The sequence below is a fragment of the Mangifera indica genome, chromosome 18, assembly GCF_011075055.1.
Source record: "Mangifera indica cultivar Alphonso chromosome 18, CATAS_Mindica_2.1, whole genome shotgun sequence".
NCBI classification, from domain to species: domain Eukaryota; kingdom Viridiplantae; phylum Streptophyta; class Magnoliopsida; order Sapindales; family Anacardiaceae; genus Mangifera; species Mangifera indica.
In genome coordinates, this window is record NC_058154.1 from 11,410,347 (window position 1) to 11,428,883 (window position 18,537).

At 31.0% G+C, this 18,537-nt stretch overlaps 3 protein-coding genes across 5 annotated transcripts; all 3 read left to right on the forward strand.

Moving 5' to 3' along the window:
• Positions 1-1,934: 1,934 nt before the first annotated feature.
• LOC123202314 (MYB-like transcription factor ETC1) lies at positions 1,935-2,766 on the forward strand. Of its 3 annotated transcripts, none has more exons than XM_044618179.1 (3): positions 1,935-2,131; positions 2,353-2,440; positions 2,514-2,766. In XM_044618179.1, the coding sequence occupies exons 1-3, from the start codon at positions 2,080-2,082 to the stop codon at positions 2,599-2,601; spliced, it is 228 nt and encodes a 75-aa protein (XP_044474114.1). In that variant the 5' UTR covers positions 1,935-2,079; the 3' UTR covers positions 2,602-2,766. The 3 variants fall into 3 exon arrangements, with proteins under 3 accessions (XP_044474114.1, XP_044474112.1, XP_044474113.1); XM_044618177.1 differs by having other exon boundaries at positions 1,939-2,131; positions 2,338-2,440; XM_044618178.1 differs by having other exon boundaries at positions 1,941-2,131; positions 2,350-2,440.
• Positions 2,767-11,004: 8,238 nt separating this feature from the next.
• LOC123202328 (thiamine thiazole synthase, chloroplastic) lies at positions 11,005-12,916 on the forward strand. The gene is made up of 4 exons (XM_044618203.1): positions 11,005-11,324; positions 11,432-11,612; positions 12,031-12,519; positions 12,611-12,916. Exons 1-4 carry the CDS (start codon positions 11,092-11,094, stop codon positions 12,770-12,772), a joined length of 1,065 nt encoding a protein of 354 aa, XP_044474138.1. The 5' UTR covers positions 11,005-11,091; the 3' UTR covers positions 12,773-12,916.
• Positions 12,917-14,384: 1,468 nt separating this feature from the next.
• LOC123202452 (COBRA-like protein 10) lies at positions 14,385-17,157 on the forward strand. The gene is made up of 2 exons (XM_044618408.1): positions 14,385-14,996; positions 15,631-17,157. The coding sequence occupies exons 1-2, from the start codon at positions 14,411-14,413 to the stop codon at positions 17,046-17,048; spliced, it is 2,004 nt and encodes a 667-aa protein (XP_044474343.1). The 5' UTR covers positions 14,385-14,410; the 3' UTR covers positions 17,049-17,157.
• Positions 17,158-18,537: the final 1,380 nt, after the last annotated feature.

Consider the following 18,537-nt stretch of genomic DNA (forward strand, 5'->3'; position numbering starts at 1 on the left):
TGGGATTTTCGAGGGGGAGATCAACAAATCGAGCCGTCTTATTTTGGTATAACACCAATGGATTTCGAACCCAAACTCTCTTAAAGACTCTTTGGAGATTCCACAACTTCACCAGCTACCCCATGGGAGGCCTTTATGCAACGTCTTGATGTGCCTGTAGTTTTATAATTTGTCTGTTGTTTCACTGAAAAACTCTGTGCGCATGATCTACATGTGGGGCTTCAAATTTGACAAACAGAAGAGGACCGCACAATTTGGGGGATATTTTGTTTCCACAATCTAGCTACAAGAATCTTGACCCTTTCACTACATGCCATCCATTGAGGCCCCAGCTCGTTTACTTTAACTCCTTGTTTTTGACTCTTTAGCTTGTTAGTTGAGATTGCTTTTCAGTGGTTTAAGCAGTGTTTTAGTTGCAAGTTGTGGAGACAATAATGGTAGATGAAGATCAAGGTACCATTAAGAGAAACTAGAACCCAAACTTAAATGAAAGATAATGTAATCCTTTGGGAACCAGAACAAAAGGTATCCATGGAAGAAATTCTCTTTTTTTTCTTTCTCAATAAAAAACAAAAATCGATACAAAAATAAAAAATCTAAGTAACAATGGATATAAGAATCTAAACAAAGGTTCGAATGGTTATATTTAAAATGATTAACTCAAACTCGATTTATTCGAATTGACTATAAATTCATCAAAAAAATCATTAAAAAACAAGAAAAATTATTAAAGAAGATATTAAAAAAAAAAAAAAGAATTGTTGAGAAAGATGAAAATTAGCCTGAAAAAATAAATCCATCTACGAATTTTTGGCCTAACTCAATAAGTGAAGTTGACTCGACTCTACTCAAACTAAGGCTACCTTGATTTATGTTTAGCGTATAGCCACCTAGATCTAATTGAATGAAAGGGCAAAACAAAACAAAACATAAATTTCATTTTCACTTTAAACAAAAATATAATAAAAATACCTAATTCTAAGTCTTTTATCTATATGAAAAACTTAATTTTTTGTATTGTATATTTAGTATTATATTATATTGTATGAGAAGGTTTTTAAAAAATAAAATAATTAAAAAATATATAATTGACATGTCGTTATTTTGAAAAATATCACAAACACCTTTAAAAATTTAAAAACTTTTATATACACTTCTACTACATCATCATTTTCTTTAAAAAGTATATTGATTTGTATCAGTAATATATATTATATCGTATTAATTTAATATATCCATGATACGTATCGTTTTACACTTTATTATATCATATTATAAAATACGTATTGTATATTATAAAATATTGATAATTATAATTCAAAATAATACACAAAGTCAATATAATAAAAGATAAAAAGAGAGGCAACTTCTCCTACATAACTTCATCAAAAACTCGTCTATCGAGCCAATCACTTAGTTGGACTGATTCTCTGGGCTTTTCCAGTAAGAATATTGCATAAAAAAACATCTATATAAGCACGATCATATTTAAACTTCTCCACGCTTTCATAATGGTGTATGATCTTTGAATTTGCTTGAACCCTTTTGGACAAAATGAAAAAGATTTCAGCTTTTATGGTGGGCTGTTCAATTTTATTATTAATCACCTAACAAAGTGACCAATTCATTATTAATTTCCCCTTCCCAACTACCATTCTACCAACATTCTTCTCTTTCCCACCTTCCATTCTTCCTATAAGTGGAGTCACTTTCTCAGGACTTTGCGCCTTCCTGATCCAATAGTTTGGCATGCTGTCATATTAAAATATTGTCTAATTTAGACATACGATCTTTTGTTAAAATATTATTCAATTTGGACAGATATTTTACTGTAGTTTTTATTTTAAATTTTACAATCTAAAACATTTTTTAACAGTTTAATAAACTTACAGTATATTTATAGGTGTCCTGTGATTTGTCAGGGGTGGGATTTACTTATAGGTGTCCCGGTCTTCTCTTTCACATGATGCATAAAATTGTATATAAATAGCAACAGTCCCCCCGCAATTTCCTCATGGTTTCTTCTGACTTTACCAGGTGAAGGTGTTTTAAGTCTCCACTCTTCCTTTGTTCAGAAAAATGAGTGACTTGGAAATGTCTTCCTCTGATGATGCTTCTGTGGACTCTAGCAGTATGCTTCTCTTCTTTGTCATGTTTTTCATCATATCATTACTGTTTCCATTTTTGGTCTTTAACATGGTCAGCAGAAAGTTGCAAATCTCAGCTTTTCATTGTCTAATATAGCAGAAAACTTATGGTCAAGCCTACCCCATTTGAATTTATGCCCATCAAAGTTTATTTTACCTCATTTATTTGCTGAAAGTTTCTGGGTTCTAGTATTTGTTGCAGCAGAAGACAACAGCAGTCAAGAATCTGAGCTTCAGTTCTCATATGATGAAGAAACACTGATTATAAGGATGTTCAATTTAGTAGGAGAAAGGTATATATGCTTTATTATTCATTTGTTTTATGAGCTAGTAAGATCCATATTGCATTCAATATGTTCTTGGCAGATGGTCTCTGATTGCTGGAAGAATCCCTGGAAGAACAGCTGAGGAGATTGAGAAGTATTGGAACACAAGATACTCTACAAGCCAATGATCGAATGAAATGAAGCATAGGCTATAACAATATGGATAAATGGTGGAACTTCTTACTCAGGCTACACAGAAATTACCCACTATATGTTTATTGTTACTTATGGTAATGTAAAGAAGTCGATCTGGGAATCTTCTACTGAAATAAAATAGAGTAATATTACGTGTATCTACTTTAGATACATAAATACATATACATTTATATGTGTTGTTATATAATTTGGTGTTATTTTATCTTTAATTTAAAATTATCCAATCATGTGATGACATATATAAGTATGTACATATTTGTATACCTTAAATGAATAAGCATAATTTTATTGAATAAAATTGGTAACAAAGTGCCAATTTGTTGGGTTCTTAGCAAATCTATATTTACATAGTTGTAAATAAACCAAACATTTATGGATGTGTCGGGTGAAAGATCGAACAATTCATAATAACAAACCATGATTCAACCAAAATTATACGAGAGAAACTCAATAACATAAAAATGGATGTAGACATTGAGTAACAAATCAACCCACTTAAAAAACGATATTATTTGTTACTATTTCTTGTATTAATAAAACTTTGTAATTCGGTGTACTTTTTATTAGTGTGATTTTGAAATTATAGTATAAGAGAATAGCGTTAAATATGTAATTATATGATTAAATATATTTTAATCCCCGTATAATGAATCTAATGAATCTAGACATCTAAATGGTAGTAGTTGATTACATTTTCTCATTGAAGTGCAAATAATGGTGCAATATAGGTTAAATTTGAAACGAGTTTGATATAAACTTTATTTAAATGAATCCAAATTCGAGTTTAACATATATGAATTCAAACTAAAATATATTTAAAAATCGATCACGAGCGTGAACTTGAGCTAAAATATATTATAATAATTTTTTAAACAATGCCACATAAGCTATAGGAGAACCAAATTCGAGCAAATGAGTTAGGCAAACTTGAGCCAAGTTCAACTTATCTACACGAACCTGAGTCTTATGCAAGCCAAACATGAACTCTCAATCTATGAAACAAGTCAAACATGAACGAGTTATTTCCAAGCTAAATAAGCTCGAACTAAGTCCCCCAAAATAAACTTTACCTTGTTTGGTCTCGATTTGATTTGAATCTAATTCTATTATAATGATGTGATGATAGGTAACAGAGATAAAAAATAATCCCATAATTTGTAAAAACTGAAGATTAGAATAATATATAGAGAAGAATGTGAGAATGTACGAAACTGTTAAGAGTTATGTTTTCCATTATTTCTCAATAAAAGGAGTTTACCGCATTTGAGGTGGCTCATACATTTGACTAAAGTTAAATCTGATATCCCTCGTCAACATATTAAGTATTTAATCCTTATAATATGAAACATTATGTACTTAGAATTATCGGTACCACATTTATATTTGTAGTCAGCACCGGGCCCTATATGGGCTTATTATATACTTGGCCCATTTAGAGTATTGGGCTCTTGCAATTATAATTTCATACCTTATTTAGATTCTAATATTTAAAAGTTAATTAATAGTATGACCAATTCTAAAGGGTAATTTGAATGGGTAAATGTAAAATCTTTAAATAGTTTTAAAGGGATATTTGATTTGGATAATATTTTATTATTAAAATTAGAATATTATTTTAAAGATAGATTATCTTGAGGATTATTCGGTTTAAATTATTACTATATTTGATAAAATTTGGTAAAAATGAGTTATTTTAAATAATTATTATATTTAGCTAAAGATAATAAAATAATATTATTATAATTTTGATATAATTATTCTAAAATATTTTTTATGTTATTTATTCTTTTAATTGAAAATGAGATTATTTTTCTCCTAAAAGACTTAATAAATAAATATATAGTTATAATAATTTTTTAATACTTAAAATGGATGTGACAGCAGATTATCTTTTATATTACCTATCACATCACAATTGGTAGTATAAAATTACTGGAATATTTTATTACTTATAAATCAAACAAAGTAATATAAATAATAAAATATAGATTACCAGTATAATATTTATGAACCTCTAACAAATGCCACCTAAAACGTATATTGGGTGGGGTCAATCACTGAAGGATAGCTAAGGTAAGGCAAGGTTGATGTCGGCTCAGTTTAGCTCGACTCAGGCAAAGGAGGAGCTTAAAGACCGACAGAGAGAACGCCAAAAAAAGAAGCCAAAAACTAAAGTTCAAGAGGGGATGAAACTAAAGTTTTTAAAAATTCTGAGGGGGCTAAAATGGAAAAAAGATGAAAATCTTAGGTTTTGGGGGGGGGGGGGGAGGGATAAAGTTGTTAGTTTTTAAAACATAAGAGGAAAAATATAATGAATTATATATATTTTTAATATTATTATTAAAATGACAATTTTACATTTAACTCTAATTAAAATTTTTTATAGAAATTGACTCATTAGTAGGTATTTAAGTTTTTAAAAGTTGAAGGATGAAATTTTGAGATTTCACTGTACCTTGGGTGGTAATAAGTCTTTTGCATTTATTCTCATTTCTAAAACTTAATCAACATTAAAAAGATATATAATTAATTTTACTTATATAATTTTAAATCTTAATTATAATTATATAATTTTTCTTTTTTAATAACCTTATTTTTATTGTATTTTTATTATCTAATTTTTCTGTTTTATTTTTTAAAATTGAGGTTTATGACAAGAGTAAATTCGATAAAAATAATGTCAGACTTGATAGAAGTAACAAATAAATAACTTAATATCATTGGATAAATGACTAAGCAGGATATGCCCGGCATAAGTAACATCAACTACTTATGCTTGAGTGCTTGTGCATATGGTAATGCAGTGCACTAGCAGGCAATACCGATGACATTCTTTTTCTCTCGATCTCACACAATAATAAGATTAAATCTTCTCGAAGGGTAACACCAAATGAGATCCAACCAAAGTACGGTTACTCCAATGTTGCAGGTGAGGATGGTGTGGTAAGGAACAAAGTTTTTGGTCGTCAATGACAAGCAACAATTGTTTCAAATTCGATTAAAGAGAGTGATGGAATGATCCAATAAAAAAATATCTAAATAATTTCGTAAAAGGTTACCACTATTTTCTTTGAAAGTCAACAAAACTTTTTAATAAAACTTTATTTATAATAGAAAAATATTATTTTTTAAAATTGATGTATAAAAATCATTAAATTAAAAAAAAGATAAAATTAATAATTCTCCCTTTGTATTATTTATTATAATTTCGCTTTAATTGTGTTCCCACGCCACTCGATTTAAGGCAGCATTAATCATGAGAGAATAAACTAATAATAAAGTCAAAGTCAAAACAATTCGTCCCTTAATATTTAATAATATTTTCTTAAGGCCATACAAATTCTAAAACATTGGCTCACCATCCTTTTTCTTATAAATAATAAATTATTATTAATTAAATAATTTTAAATTAAAAATATTAAATATTAAATTATATAATAATATATTATCTATATATAAAAATTATATATAAAAATATATATAAACATAACATTATTTAATAAAACAATAAAACTATGTGTACCCACTTTGGGTACACAAATGTATACACAATCATATGTGTCATCATGTGATTGGATGATTTTGAATTAACATTAAAACAATAACCAATCATATGATGACATATATGATTGTGTATATATTTGTGTACCCAAAATGGGTACACATAGTATTGCTCTTAATAAAATATAATCATGGATTTGTATTTTTATATTTATCTTTAATTTAAATTATTAATCTCAGAATGCTAAAGTGGCTTCAGGAAAGAGCTCTAGTCTTCGCTTTCAAGTAACCCCTCAAAGTTAAGAAAACTGCGATTTATCCAAGAGTTTTCAATTAATATATCCTAAAATTTGTTTATTTTATCATAGAGTAATATTATATGTGTCCAGTTTTGAGTATTTAGATAATGTATCATTATATAATTATATATTACTTTATATTTATTTCAGAATCACTCAATTACATGATAACACATTATTTAAGTGTCTAATTAAGTATTTAAAACTATGTACACATTTTATTATTTTATTATAATATTATGTTATATTCTAAACTTGCCCGTAAGGGTAGGGTTGGACTCGAACCGAGTCCGTTCGAGCTCGAGCTCTGTTTGAACAAGTCAACCCTAGCCGAGCTCGAGCTCGAGCTATTCGTTAAAATTTCTAATTAAAAATTTTAATACAAAACAATGTCGTTTTGACTAATATGTATTAAATGACGTCATTTTAATAACAAATAACGAGTCGAATTGAATTCAAACCGAATTCGAACTTGACTTTTACGAGCTCGAGCTCGAATCCAGCCCTACCTAAGGGCCAGCTCGAATAATAATAAAGTGGATTTCAAGTATAAAAAGGTTAATATTTAAATCTCCTCCTACAATATTTTAATATTAAATTCTTAATTTAATTAATTTAATTGGTCCAACTCAAGTAAGTAATTAAATTGTTTTTAAAAATTCAATAAAATATATATATAGCCAAGTAATTAATTGGTATACTTTTTAATTAAAAACTGTAAACACATAATTAAATCATAATTAAATATTTAAATAATATATTTTTAGATAATTCAATAATTTTAATTTAAAAATAAAATAATATTTAATTATATATCAATATATTATTATTCCTCGTACATAATATTCTTTTATCGGTGCTGCGCGTGTTTGTGTTTATGATATCTACTTGTTTTTTTTTTTATAAATCTTTTTGCTCGTGAAAGTATCTTTCTCGTGAAAGATATCAGGCGGAAAATGTTCTTCATATTTAGTCCATTACCATGAAGTATAGTACTTTTAATAACTAACAATTACATCCTAATACTTTACTATTGTCACTTGTCAAGAATTTCAATTAGTTACTATCATTATCATTATTAGAGATAATGATAACAAAATATTATTAACACATAAACAGCAATTATAATGACAATTCTTGCCTAGAGAATAGATCAAATTGAACAAAATTGGTAAGTGCGTAAACAAAAATCAAACATACCCAAACACATTTTCAGAAACAATATGTAATGGTTTAAATTCATGTTTTTAAACTTTTTTTTCTCTTCTTCAGTGTATTTTTAATGATTATTTTTTTATTCATCTTCAACGTTTTATGATGGTTTTTTTAGTGAACTCATTACCAATTCGAGCTAGACTTGACTCGGCTTAATTTCAATCTTAATAATGATTGTCACAACTCTAGTTTTATTGTATGGGCTTGGCACCTCAATTGTGAGACTAATTGCAAATATTCCACTTATTGATGAGTCCAACATTGTCATTTCTAGAGTGTAGATATATTTATACTCAATTCCATGGTAACTAGATTCAGGTTTGTCAATTGGGTTGGATAAACTCGATGTTTTATTTTTTAACCCAAAAAATTCAGTTTTGGGTCTAATACAATTTAAGCCTTAGACAAACATGGACAAGCTTGAACAACCTTTGTTTAAGCCTGTGACCCAACGGGGTTTGAAATTTAATTGTGGACAATGGTGTATTTGTTAGGTTTTCAAATTTGTATGAGATTGTAGAGATGTTTTGCAAATTTTTTAAGTTATATAACAGTTTCAAAAAAAGTTTGAAACGTAAAAAATTTAATGAATCAAGTCTGAACAAAAAATTTGAGGCTTAAATAGGCAGGCTAAAAGCCCAGACTTGAAAATTTTATAGGCCCATACTTGAATAAGTCAAATCCAATTCAATAGACTCAATTGACAACCTTAACTAGATTTTGTGGTTTTTTTTACTAGTTTTTAAAACATCTGTCTATAAATAAACAAAAAAAAAACTATAGGAAGTGACATGTGATTTGCATAAAGATATTATGACTCCATGTCATTGAGTAGACGCAACAAAGGAAGCACTTTAGCCCCTCCATGACAAAAGCCGATCCGCAGCCACAACACGACAAACAAGCCCACAATTCACGAGTCACAACGCGCTCCGCGTGACTGACCACAACTCACCTCTCTACTCTCGCCACTTGCACCTTCACTATCACGACATGTGTCAGAATGAAATTAAACGGCCTAGATCCTTCCTTAATAAATTTAGAAATTTTATTACAATAAATTTGACAGTTTAAATATCGCAACTCCGGCTTGTAATTACCATGTTTATTATAAATTACAGATAATTAATTTAAATAGTTATTTTATAAGAGGTTATATACAAATAATAAGGTCAACACTTTTTCACACCCAAGGTTTACTAAAATCACAATTTTCTACATACTAAGTTTGAAAAATTGAAATACCCACCAATTAATTATTTCTATTAGTTTTCAAACCAAACCACTAATTTATCTTTTTATAATGAATGAAATCATGTTCACAAATAATATGCATAATTTTATATACAAATAATGATATGTTATTATGTGATTATGTATTATTTTATAACAAAAATGATCATCTTCGTCATAAATAAACACACTATCTTTGTCGTCCAATCACTAGAGAGAGAGATTTTGTTGGAAGGTTAACCATTGACGACAGAGGAGAGATGGTTGCTGAATTCAGAAGCTAAAGAAGTTTTGGTGAAAATGAAACTTTAGGGAGGAAAAATAACTTTTCAAAAAGTTTAATTTAAGAGAAAATTATTAAATTTTTAAACATATGAAGAAAACAGATAATATTTTATTATTTTCAATATATTATTAATTAAATAACGATTATATCATTAAAGTTAACTATTTATATTAATTTTAACAGTTTATGGTATAGGAGTTTAGATTTTTGGTAGTTTACAAATGAAAAATTAGGTTTGCATAAAACTTTAGGTGGAAAATAGTTATTTGGCCTACTGTTTAAACAAATCTACACCTTCAATTTATGACCATTGATCTAATATTAAATAATATGTTGTATTAAATATATTTAATTTTTACATTTTGGAATAACACGTTAATTTTTCATCTTCTGTGTTCTTACTTGTCATATGTCAATGCACAAATAAATTTTGCTAACCAAAATTATAAATTAATTGACATTTTCATTTTAAATTACATAAAATTAATCAATTTAACTACGAGTCTAAATACAATTAATTAATATTAAAATTTTATTTTATTACTCCCCCGATTTATCATAAAATATTTACTTTGACCTACATGATTTATAAAATAATATTTAATTATAAATAATTTTAAAATTGGACTTTTGAATACTAAATTCAATTATTATTATTTTCCCATTTCTAATAAATTTCATTAATAAAAACATTTCATGGGATAGTATTTAATTTTTTTAAATTTAATGGATGAGAATAATCATTTTAATAAATCTTGGATGTAAAATAATCTTCTTTGGCCAAATAATATTATTTGTTACAAAAATATAACCCTAAAATTGAATTTTTTCTGTACAGCTGCTTAAAAAATTATTCTAATTAATTTTTTTTTATAAATATTAGAAAAGACTATTTTCCACTCAAAATATCCTCTAATTTTAAATTTTTATCTCTTATCTTTTTGAAAATCCTAAACACCTACCTATAAGTGATTAAAATTAACAATTTTAAAAGTAAAATCATCATTTTGTATGTAATATTAAAAATAAACTTAATTTTAATCTCTTTTTCCTCCTCTAAACCTTAAAAACTAAAAGTTTCTCCTAACCCAAGTTTTAAAAAAAATGACGCTTTCCTCTTAGGGTTTAGTTTCTAAATCTCTAACATCAAATCTGATGCTATTGTTGGCAATGAATATCTCCCGATACCTCGTCTCCCTTTGGCAACCAAGCTTCTGTCGTTTGAAAGCTTGTATGGTGTCAATTGACATCAAAACTAAACCTCAACTTTGTCAGGAAGACGAAGATGAAAAATCTTGTCTTCATCGAGGAGTCTCTTGCTAGGATTAGGACAATCAACCAGAGGAAAAGATGGCGAGGAAGCGACTACTGAAGAAAGAGAAATGAGACGCCACTAGAGAAGCATAGAAGATGATATTGATATTTGAAAACTAAACCTTAGGGCAGAAATATCATTTTTTAAAATTTAGTTTATGAGAAAAAATATTAGTTTTTAGGGTTTAGAGGAGAAAAAAGAAATAAATTTTAAGCGGTTAAGGTTCCATTAATTTTAACGACTCATAAGTGGATAAATAGGTTTTCAAAATTAAGGGGTGGAAACAAAAAAGGAGGATACTTTGGGTAGGATATATTCGTTTGGCCAAAATGATATTATATATAATTTTAATATATTATTTTATTTATATATTTAAAATTGTGCGTATACAGATAGTTTTGTTAAAAAGATTTTTTTGTTCATTTAGACACTTTTCATTTAATCTAAGCCATTCATTTTCTATCTCATTGCCACGTGTCTTCAGATATTTTCTTCGCCACCTTCTTCTCCCCTATAAACCGTCACCACCTTCCCCTCATCCACAGCGCACACTGAACTCTGTTCTCAAAGCCGACTTGTTGTTTCGTTTCATTTCTGAGCAGTAAGTAAGATCATGGCAGCCATGGCCTCTACAGCCTTCACTTCATCTCTTGCATCAACAAAGCTCTTTGATTCCTCCTTCCATGGCACTGCCGTCTCACCGCCACCCTCTCTCCATCTTCAATCCGCCAAATCCTCCAACAGAAGCTTATCGGTTTCTGCTTCCTCTAACCCTCCCTATGATTTGAACGCTTTCAAGTTTGACCCCATCAAGGAGTCCGTTGTTTCTCGTGAAATGACACGCAGGTACCCATCTTTTACTGCAAAATTTCAGCTTTTCTTATCCATCATTGATAAAAATTGAAACTTTAGATGCGGTCTGTAGATCTCAGTTATTTTTGTTATGTTTGCAGGTATATGATGGACATGATCACATATGCTGACACCGATGTGGTGGTCGTCGGTGCTGGCTCTGCCGGGCTATCTTGTGCCTATGAGCTCAGCAAAAACCCTACCATTCGGGTTGCCATTATTGAGCAATCTGTCAGCCCTGGTGGTGGCGCGTGGCTCGGTGGGCAGCTCTTCTCTGCTATGGTAAATACTATTTGTTCCCGTTCTTAGAGGGCATAATAATTCATTTGACCTTTAGCTGTAAAAGAGGATATTTTATACATAAGAGATTATGGATTTGAGTTTCTTCTGATTACCTGTCAAGATCATTTATCTAGTATAGTATAGTGGCTATGGGACCGGTGATCCTTCTGATTGAACTATTGATTTATCCAGCCTAGAGGTTATGGTCTGGTCATTGGATCTTGGTTTAAACTGCTCCCTCAAAGGGGCAGCCCGATGCAGATGAGGTTACTCATTACAAAAATAAAAAAATTCATTTCCGTCTAAAAATGAATGAGAAGAAAATTTTGAACTTTTATGAAATGTTTTTCAAAATACATTATAAAATGTGAGATCAAATAGTGAAATCACTTTGAATTATTGCTTGTATTTCTAACAGGTGGTGCGCAAACCAGCTCACCTTTTCCTTAATGAGCTGGGGATTGATTATGATGAACAAGACAACTATGTTGTGATCAAACATGCTGCTCTTTTCACCTCCACCATCATGAGCAAGCTCTTGGCTCGCCCCAATGTGAAGCTCTTTAATGCAGTGGCGGCTGAGGACTTGATAGTTAAGGAAAACAGAGTCGGTGGTGTGGTGACCAACTGGGCTCTAGTGTCAATGAACCATGACACACAATCTTGCATGGACCCCAATGTGATGGAGGCCAAGGTTGTGGTGAGCTCATGTGGGCATGATGGACCCTTTGGTGCTACAGGTGTGAAGAGGCTGAAGAGCATTGGAATGATTGACAATGTCCCCGGCATGAAGGCCCTTGACATGAATACAGCTGAGGATGCTATTGTGAGATTGACCAGGGAAATTGTCCCTGGGATGATTGTCACTGGCATGGAGGTCGCAGAGATTGATGGAGCCCCCAGAATGGTATACTCAACTTGTCACTTATTGCTCTTTGTATTATATTATGCCCTAGTGCTCGAAGGCATTTAATTTTACGGACATTTTTATGATGCAGGGACCGACATTTGGGGCAATGATGATATCAGGGCAGAAGGCGGCTCACTTGGCATTGAAGGCATTGGGACAGCCCAATGCATTGGATGGAACATATGTGGGAAGCCTTCAGCCGGAAATGATCCTAGCAGCAGCCGATTCTGCTGAGATTGTGGATACTTAATTGGTAGTAAAGAGCTTAGTTTTTACAAGAATGTAATCAAATAATTCAGTAGTTTTTGTTGAAATGGGGGTGTCTGTTTATCCCTTTGTTTTCCTGTGTAAGACTGTTGGATTTATGGAGGTTAAGACTTTGTTATCTTTGCCATTTTCTTGGCTAAGTTAAAATATTGGGGTAAGTTTTGGATTGAAGATGTCAATCCTAATCATGTATAGATGATATGTTATTACACGATGGAGAGTTATTATATCGTTAATTTAAAATTATTCATTCATGGGATAATATCAACGGAAAATGATTTATCCAAATTAACTTAAATTAAATTAAATTAATATTTGTTTTAACTTAAGAGGCCTAACCCTTTTCTTAGTTCTAATTGTATCTCTACTTAAAATTACCAAAAATAAAATAAAATCTTTTTACTAATTAAATATTAAGTAAATAAATATTTTAGTTTTTTAGATAAACACCTCATTTATATTTATATTCATTTTTTCTTAATCTAATAATTTTTTTTGCTTTATTCAAAAAAAAAAATTAAATAAATACAAATGATTTGTTTTCCATGTTCTCTACCCTACCTTTATTGTGAAAATTTTGTAAAATGAAAACACAAATAGAAAGCAAACAGCTAAAAGAGGGAAACTGACTACGACGCCATTTCCCTCTTTTAGAGGGATTTTTAATACAACTGCGACGCCGTTTTATTGGCAATTTTAATACAACTAAAAGAGGGAAACACAAACCGAGGGATTTTTGATGCAACTACGACGCCGTTTTATTGGTAATTTTAGATGTTGATTAATGCTAATCATTACCCAAGTACTCAGCTCTTCCCCTCGGTCCATCACATTGGAATAAATCTCAAATTCAGTAACTGATTTTTATGATAATAATTTAATTTTTATATATTGTCAGAAGAAATTTAAATATATATTCTTTTATATATAAAATCTATTTTTTTTTGTTTGATTTTAATATAGAATTGAAAAACACTTGAACCTATACTCTTTTATATATGAAATCTCAAATTCCCACCCAAAGTTTGATATAATTCTAATCTCCATCTATCAATTTTTAAAAACCTAAAATCTCACCAATAAATCAAATTTTATTAAAATTTTTAGTTATATATAAAATTAAAATATCATTTTAATAATAAAATTAAAAAATCTTTACAAATTTTAAAAACTAATAATTTTATAACTTTCTAAAACATTTTATTTTTAAAAATTCACATTTTTCCATCAAAACGGTAACAAAATCACAAGTAGTTGTATTGTTTCAGAGTAGATTTGTGTACAATTGAGGCCAGTTCATGCCATCTTAATCAGTTACTCAGTTAATGCCTAGAGGTAGAAATTGTCGTATGAAAAGAGCAGTTTTAAGCTGGAAATAAGAAGCAAAACCCAAAATTAGCCTGCAACTCGCATGCAAGATGTTTTTGTCTCTCCTCCGAAGAAGCAGCAAAAACTAGAGGAAGAGAAATGAAGTTGACTCAGTCTCTTACTATGTCTTCCCTTTTATAACTTTCATCTCTCAATCTTCCATCGGGTTCCCTCAGATTCCCCTTTTCAATCTCTACTCTGTTTACAATCCCCACCATCATCTCTTTCTGTGAAACCTTACTTCTTTAACACAATGAGACGATCACCGTCGTCTCGTTGTGTTGTTTTTCTTTTCTGTATTGCCTTGTTGTTCCATGTAAACAGCGGCCAAGATGCCGGCACGGGTGATTATGGTGATACAGAGGCCGCAGCGGCTCCTCCTCCTCCTCCAGGTTTAGACGAGTGTAATGGGATTTTTTTGACTTACAATCTTAATGGACGAGAAAAGGAATTGCCCTACGTTAAAAACGCCACCGCACAGGCTTGGGCGTTTAAGGCGATGGCGACGATTGTGAACGCTGGAACGGAGGAGCTAAAGGCGTGGAAAATGCATGTGGGGTTTCATAATCAGGAGATTTTGGTGTCGGTTTCTGGCGCCACCATTGTCGACGGAACAGATTTTCCTACAACGGTTGGGAATGGAACCACCTTTATGGGAAACCCAATGGCGGATTTGAAGACCTCCATCGATACCGCTGGTGATTACAGTCAGATTTCAGCTAAGATTGATATCAAAGGTACGGAGTTCGGAGTTAAGCCACCGGGTGTCCCCATGCCGAAGTCCCTCAAGCTCATGAATGATGGATATGTTTGTCCTGGCCCGACTAGAAAAGGTAAATCTTAATTATCTATATAATAAAATACTAAAACGTAAAAATGAGAAAATATGAAAATAAAATGTAGAAACAGAAATGAAAATAGAAATACTAAACATATTTTCTTAAAAATATAAAAAATGAAAACATGGGAAAATGTATAGATATAAAAATGAAAGGGTTTATTTTTTTTCAAAAAAATGCCAAATTTTATTAAAAAAATATAACAATTTATATATATATTTTTTAAATTAGTAAAATACAACAACTATAATAAGATATGAATTTAACTGATTTCATTTAACAATTAACAATCAAATAAAGAGTGTATATCAATTTTGACGAAATCGATTTTTCTAACATCCCTTGATGATCGAAGAAACTAGAAAAGAAAATGAGAGAGGGACAAAATTAAAGTTAGGGTTAAAAAATTTGATAGAGAATAAACATGAAATCAATTTTTAATCGATTAAAAAATTAAAAAAATGAAAGTGTTTCAAATTTTTTTATTTCTCCAAAATACCCCTGAAACATTCTGAACCAATTTTGAAACTTTTTAGAAAGGAAAATGTTTCAAAAACGCATAAACACACCTAGGTAACACTATTAGTAATCTAATTTTGAAAGCATATTATTAAGAGCTTTGATTTTACAGGAACCTATATGCATGTATGCTGCAGAAGGAATCCCAAAATCAAGGCACCGCCGGTCAAATCCACCAAATTTGCCCCACGTCGGAAGGGAGATCTCTCCATAATATATGATGTAATTCAGGCCTATGCGAACAATTATCTTGCTGAAGTCACCATTGACAACGTCAATCCTTTAGGCCGTCTTGATCATTGGAACTTGACCTGGGAATGGCAAAATGGTGAGTTCATTTCAGCCATGAGGGGAGCTTACACTCGAAGAAAGGGCGCTAGAGATTGCATTTATGGCCCTGCTGGGAAAATTTACCAAGATTTTGATTTCTCAACTGTCATGAGTTGTGAGAAGAAGCCCGTCATTTTTGACCTGCCTGCTGATAGAAAAGACGATGAGAAAATTGGCAAGTTACCAAATTGTTGCAGAAATGGTAGTCTTTTGCCAAGATTGATGAACGAAAGCCAGTCAAAATCGACTTTCCAGTTGCAGGTTTTTAAGCTGCCCCCTTATAACAACAGAACTGCCCTTTTCCCACCATTGAAATGGGCTATCAATGGCGTTATAAATCCGCATTACAAATGTGGCCCTCCAATCAGAGTTGACCCAACTGAATTTCCAGACCCCAGTGGCCTTCCATCTGTCACCACTGCGATTGCAAGTTTTCAAGTTGTTTGCAACATCACAAAGCCTGAGAAACAAAAAACCCGGTGCTGTGTTTCCTTTTCGGCCTATTACAATGAATCTATCATCCCTTGCCCGACTTGTGCTTGTGGGTGCCCAAATCCTGATAAATGCAACCCCAAGGCTAAAGCTATGCTGCTTCCTTCTGAGTCTCAGCTTGTGCCATTTGACAATAGAACTGACAAAGCTCTTGCTTGGGCTAGTCTCAATCACAAGCCTATTCCTAAGCAATTGCCATGTCCCGATAATTGTGGAGTGAGTGTAAATTGGCACATCAATTCTGATTATAGAGACGGATGGTCAGCTAGAATCACACTCTTCAACTGGGGTGAAACCCCATTTGCAGACTGGTTCACAGCAGTGACAATGGACAAGGCTTATGAAGGCTATGAAAATGTGTATTCCTTCAATGGCACAAAATTGCCACAAGTAAACAAAACCCTATTCTTCCAGGGTTTACCAGGGCTGAATTACTTGGTGGCTGAGACAAATGGGTCTAAGCCAGGTGAGCCAAGGGTGCCTGGAAAACAGCAATCTGTGATTTCATTCAGGAAAAAACGAACCCCACATCTAAATATTCAGAGGGGTGATGGGTTTCCCACTAAGGTGTTCTTCAATGGCGAAGAATGTGCTCTTCCAACTGAGTTTCCTGTGAGAGATGCAGCTGGGCTTAGACCTCCTGTGAACTTCGGGCTTGTTGTGTTGATGGGGGTCCTGAGTTTCGTGTTGATGCAGGATAGATTCCATTAAAACTGGCTTCCATTTGGCGTTTTCTTGTCTTCCTTTGGAGTCTGTTCTTGTAGCAAAGATGAATTTCAAAGGTGGCGCCAGGATTGTAAAAGTTGATTTGGATATTGCCTTTAATACTTAGTAGTTATTATAAATAGTTAGTGATGTTTTGTTCATTCGTCCCATCTCCATCTCCATCTCCATCTCCATCTTCATCGTCAGTACCACAGTTTAAAATAAACCAAAAACCCTGTTCTCATCCAAAATTTATTGAATCTCCAAACTAATATTTGTTAAATATTATAACCCTAAACTTTTATTTACCGATCATTAAAATTGATAGAATCAATTAAGTTGAAGGATATAATTATCATTTAACATTTAATATTAAAATAATAAAATTTCATCTTTTTTTTTTCTTCTAAACTTTAAAAATTAACAAATTTTTTCTAACCCTAAGTTTTAAAAACTTCTTTTTTTCTTTTTAGAATTAAGGGAGAAAATTATTAGTTTTTAAAGTTTAGGGAGAAAACAAAGGATAAAATATTATTTTTTTAATATTGAATATTAAATAACAAGTATTTCTTTTAAACTAATTGATTATGTCAATTTTAATCGTTTATAAGTAGGAGTTTGGGAGTTTTCAATATTTAGCGGATGCCAATTTTGGAATTCAACAAACCTTGGGTGGGAATAAGTCTTTTGGCCTTTAAAATACTTTCATTCCCCACAGTATAAACTTTCATGTTCAAGGTTCCAAATATTACAACACTATTTAAAATATAAGTGAACCATTTACAGAAACTAATGAATATAATTTGAGTTAATTTAGAACCTAGACATCTCAGTTTAATGGAGAAAATGAAAAAAAACCAACACTTTAGTTTCAGTCTCCCTTAAGATTTTTACTCTAAAAATTAACGACTTACCCCAGCCATGGTAAATAAGTTGATTTTTTTTTTCTGCAAATAAGTTTGCAAAAATACCTCGTTGGCAAAGGTACAACGACAGTTTAACAACTCGGTTTACCTATTATAAATAAATTTAACATATATATAAAATAATAAAATTATATGTATCAACTTTATGTATATAAATATATAAACATTTGATGTGTATCATCATACGATTGATAATTTTAAATTAAAGATATAATAACATCCAATCATATAATGAGTTGAGTTTACACTCAGTACATTATATTGAGCTTTCAATGAAATTGACAAGCCGAAAATCCTTCAGGCACTCAAATACAAAGTTCTGATGTTTCTTTGTTCTTTGTTAACGAGCTTTGTGGATCTCTGCTTCCCAAAAGTTGTACTTAGAGGGTTCCAACACCAGATTATGCAGGTGGAACATAAAAAAAAATGGCAATGAAGATGAAGTGGGCATTGCTGCTGGATTTTTTGTGGGCTTTTGGAGCTTCATTGGTTCTTTACTTCTAAATAGAAGATGCAGGTACATGTACTGCAGTTTCATAGATCACCTTGGTCATAAATTTTGCACTGTT

Bases quoted from the DNA above. Each gene is read 5' to 3' on its own strand.
- LOC123202452 (XM_044618408.1), top strand. From the start codon at position 14,411: ATGAGACGATCACCGTCGTCTCGTTGTGTTGTTTTTCTTTTCTGTATT. The intron at 14,997-15,630 runs CTTAATTATCTA...ATTTTACAGGAA, and splicing joins CCCGACTAGAAAAGGTAAAT to CCTATATGCATGTATGCTGC.
- LOC123202314 (XM_044618177.1), top strand. From the start codon at position 2,080: ATGAGTGACTTGGAAATGTCTTCCTCTGATGATGCTTCTGTGGACTCT. The intron at 2,132-2,337 runs GTATGCTTCTCT...TCTGGGTTCTAG, and splicing joins TGCTTCTGTGGACTCTAGCA to TATTTGTTGCAGCAGAAGAC. The intron at 2,441-2,513 runs GTATATATGCTT...TGTTCTTGGCAG, and splicing joins TTCAATTTAGTAGGAGAAAG to ATGGTCTCTGATTGCTGGAA.
- LOC123202328 (XM_044618203.1), top strand. From the start codon at position 11,092: ATGGCAGCCATGGCCTCTACAGCCTTCACTTCATCTCTTGCATCAACA. The intron at 11,325-11,431 runs GTACCCATCTTT...TTATGTTTGCAG, and splicing joins TCTCGTGAAATGACACGCAG to GTATATGATGGACATGATCA. The intron at 12,520-12,610 runs GTATACTCAACT...TTTATGATGCAG, and splicing joins TTGATGGAGCCCCCAGAATG to GGACCGACATTTGGGGCAAT.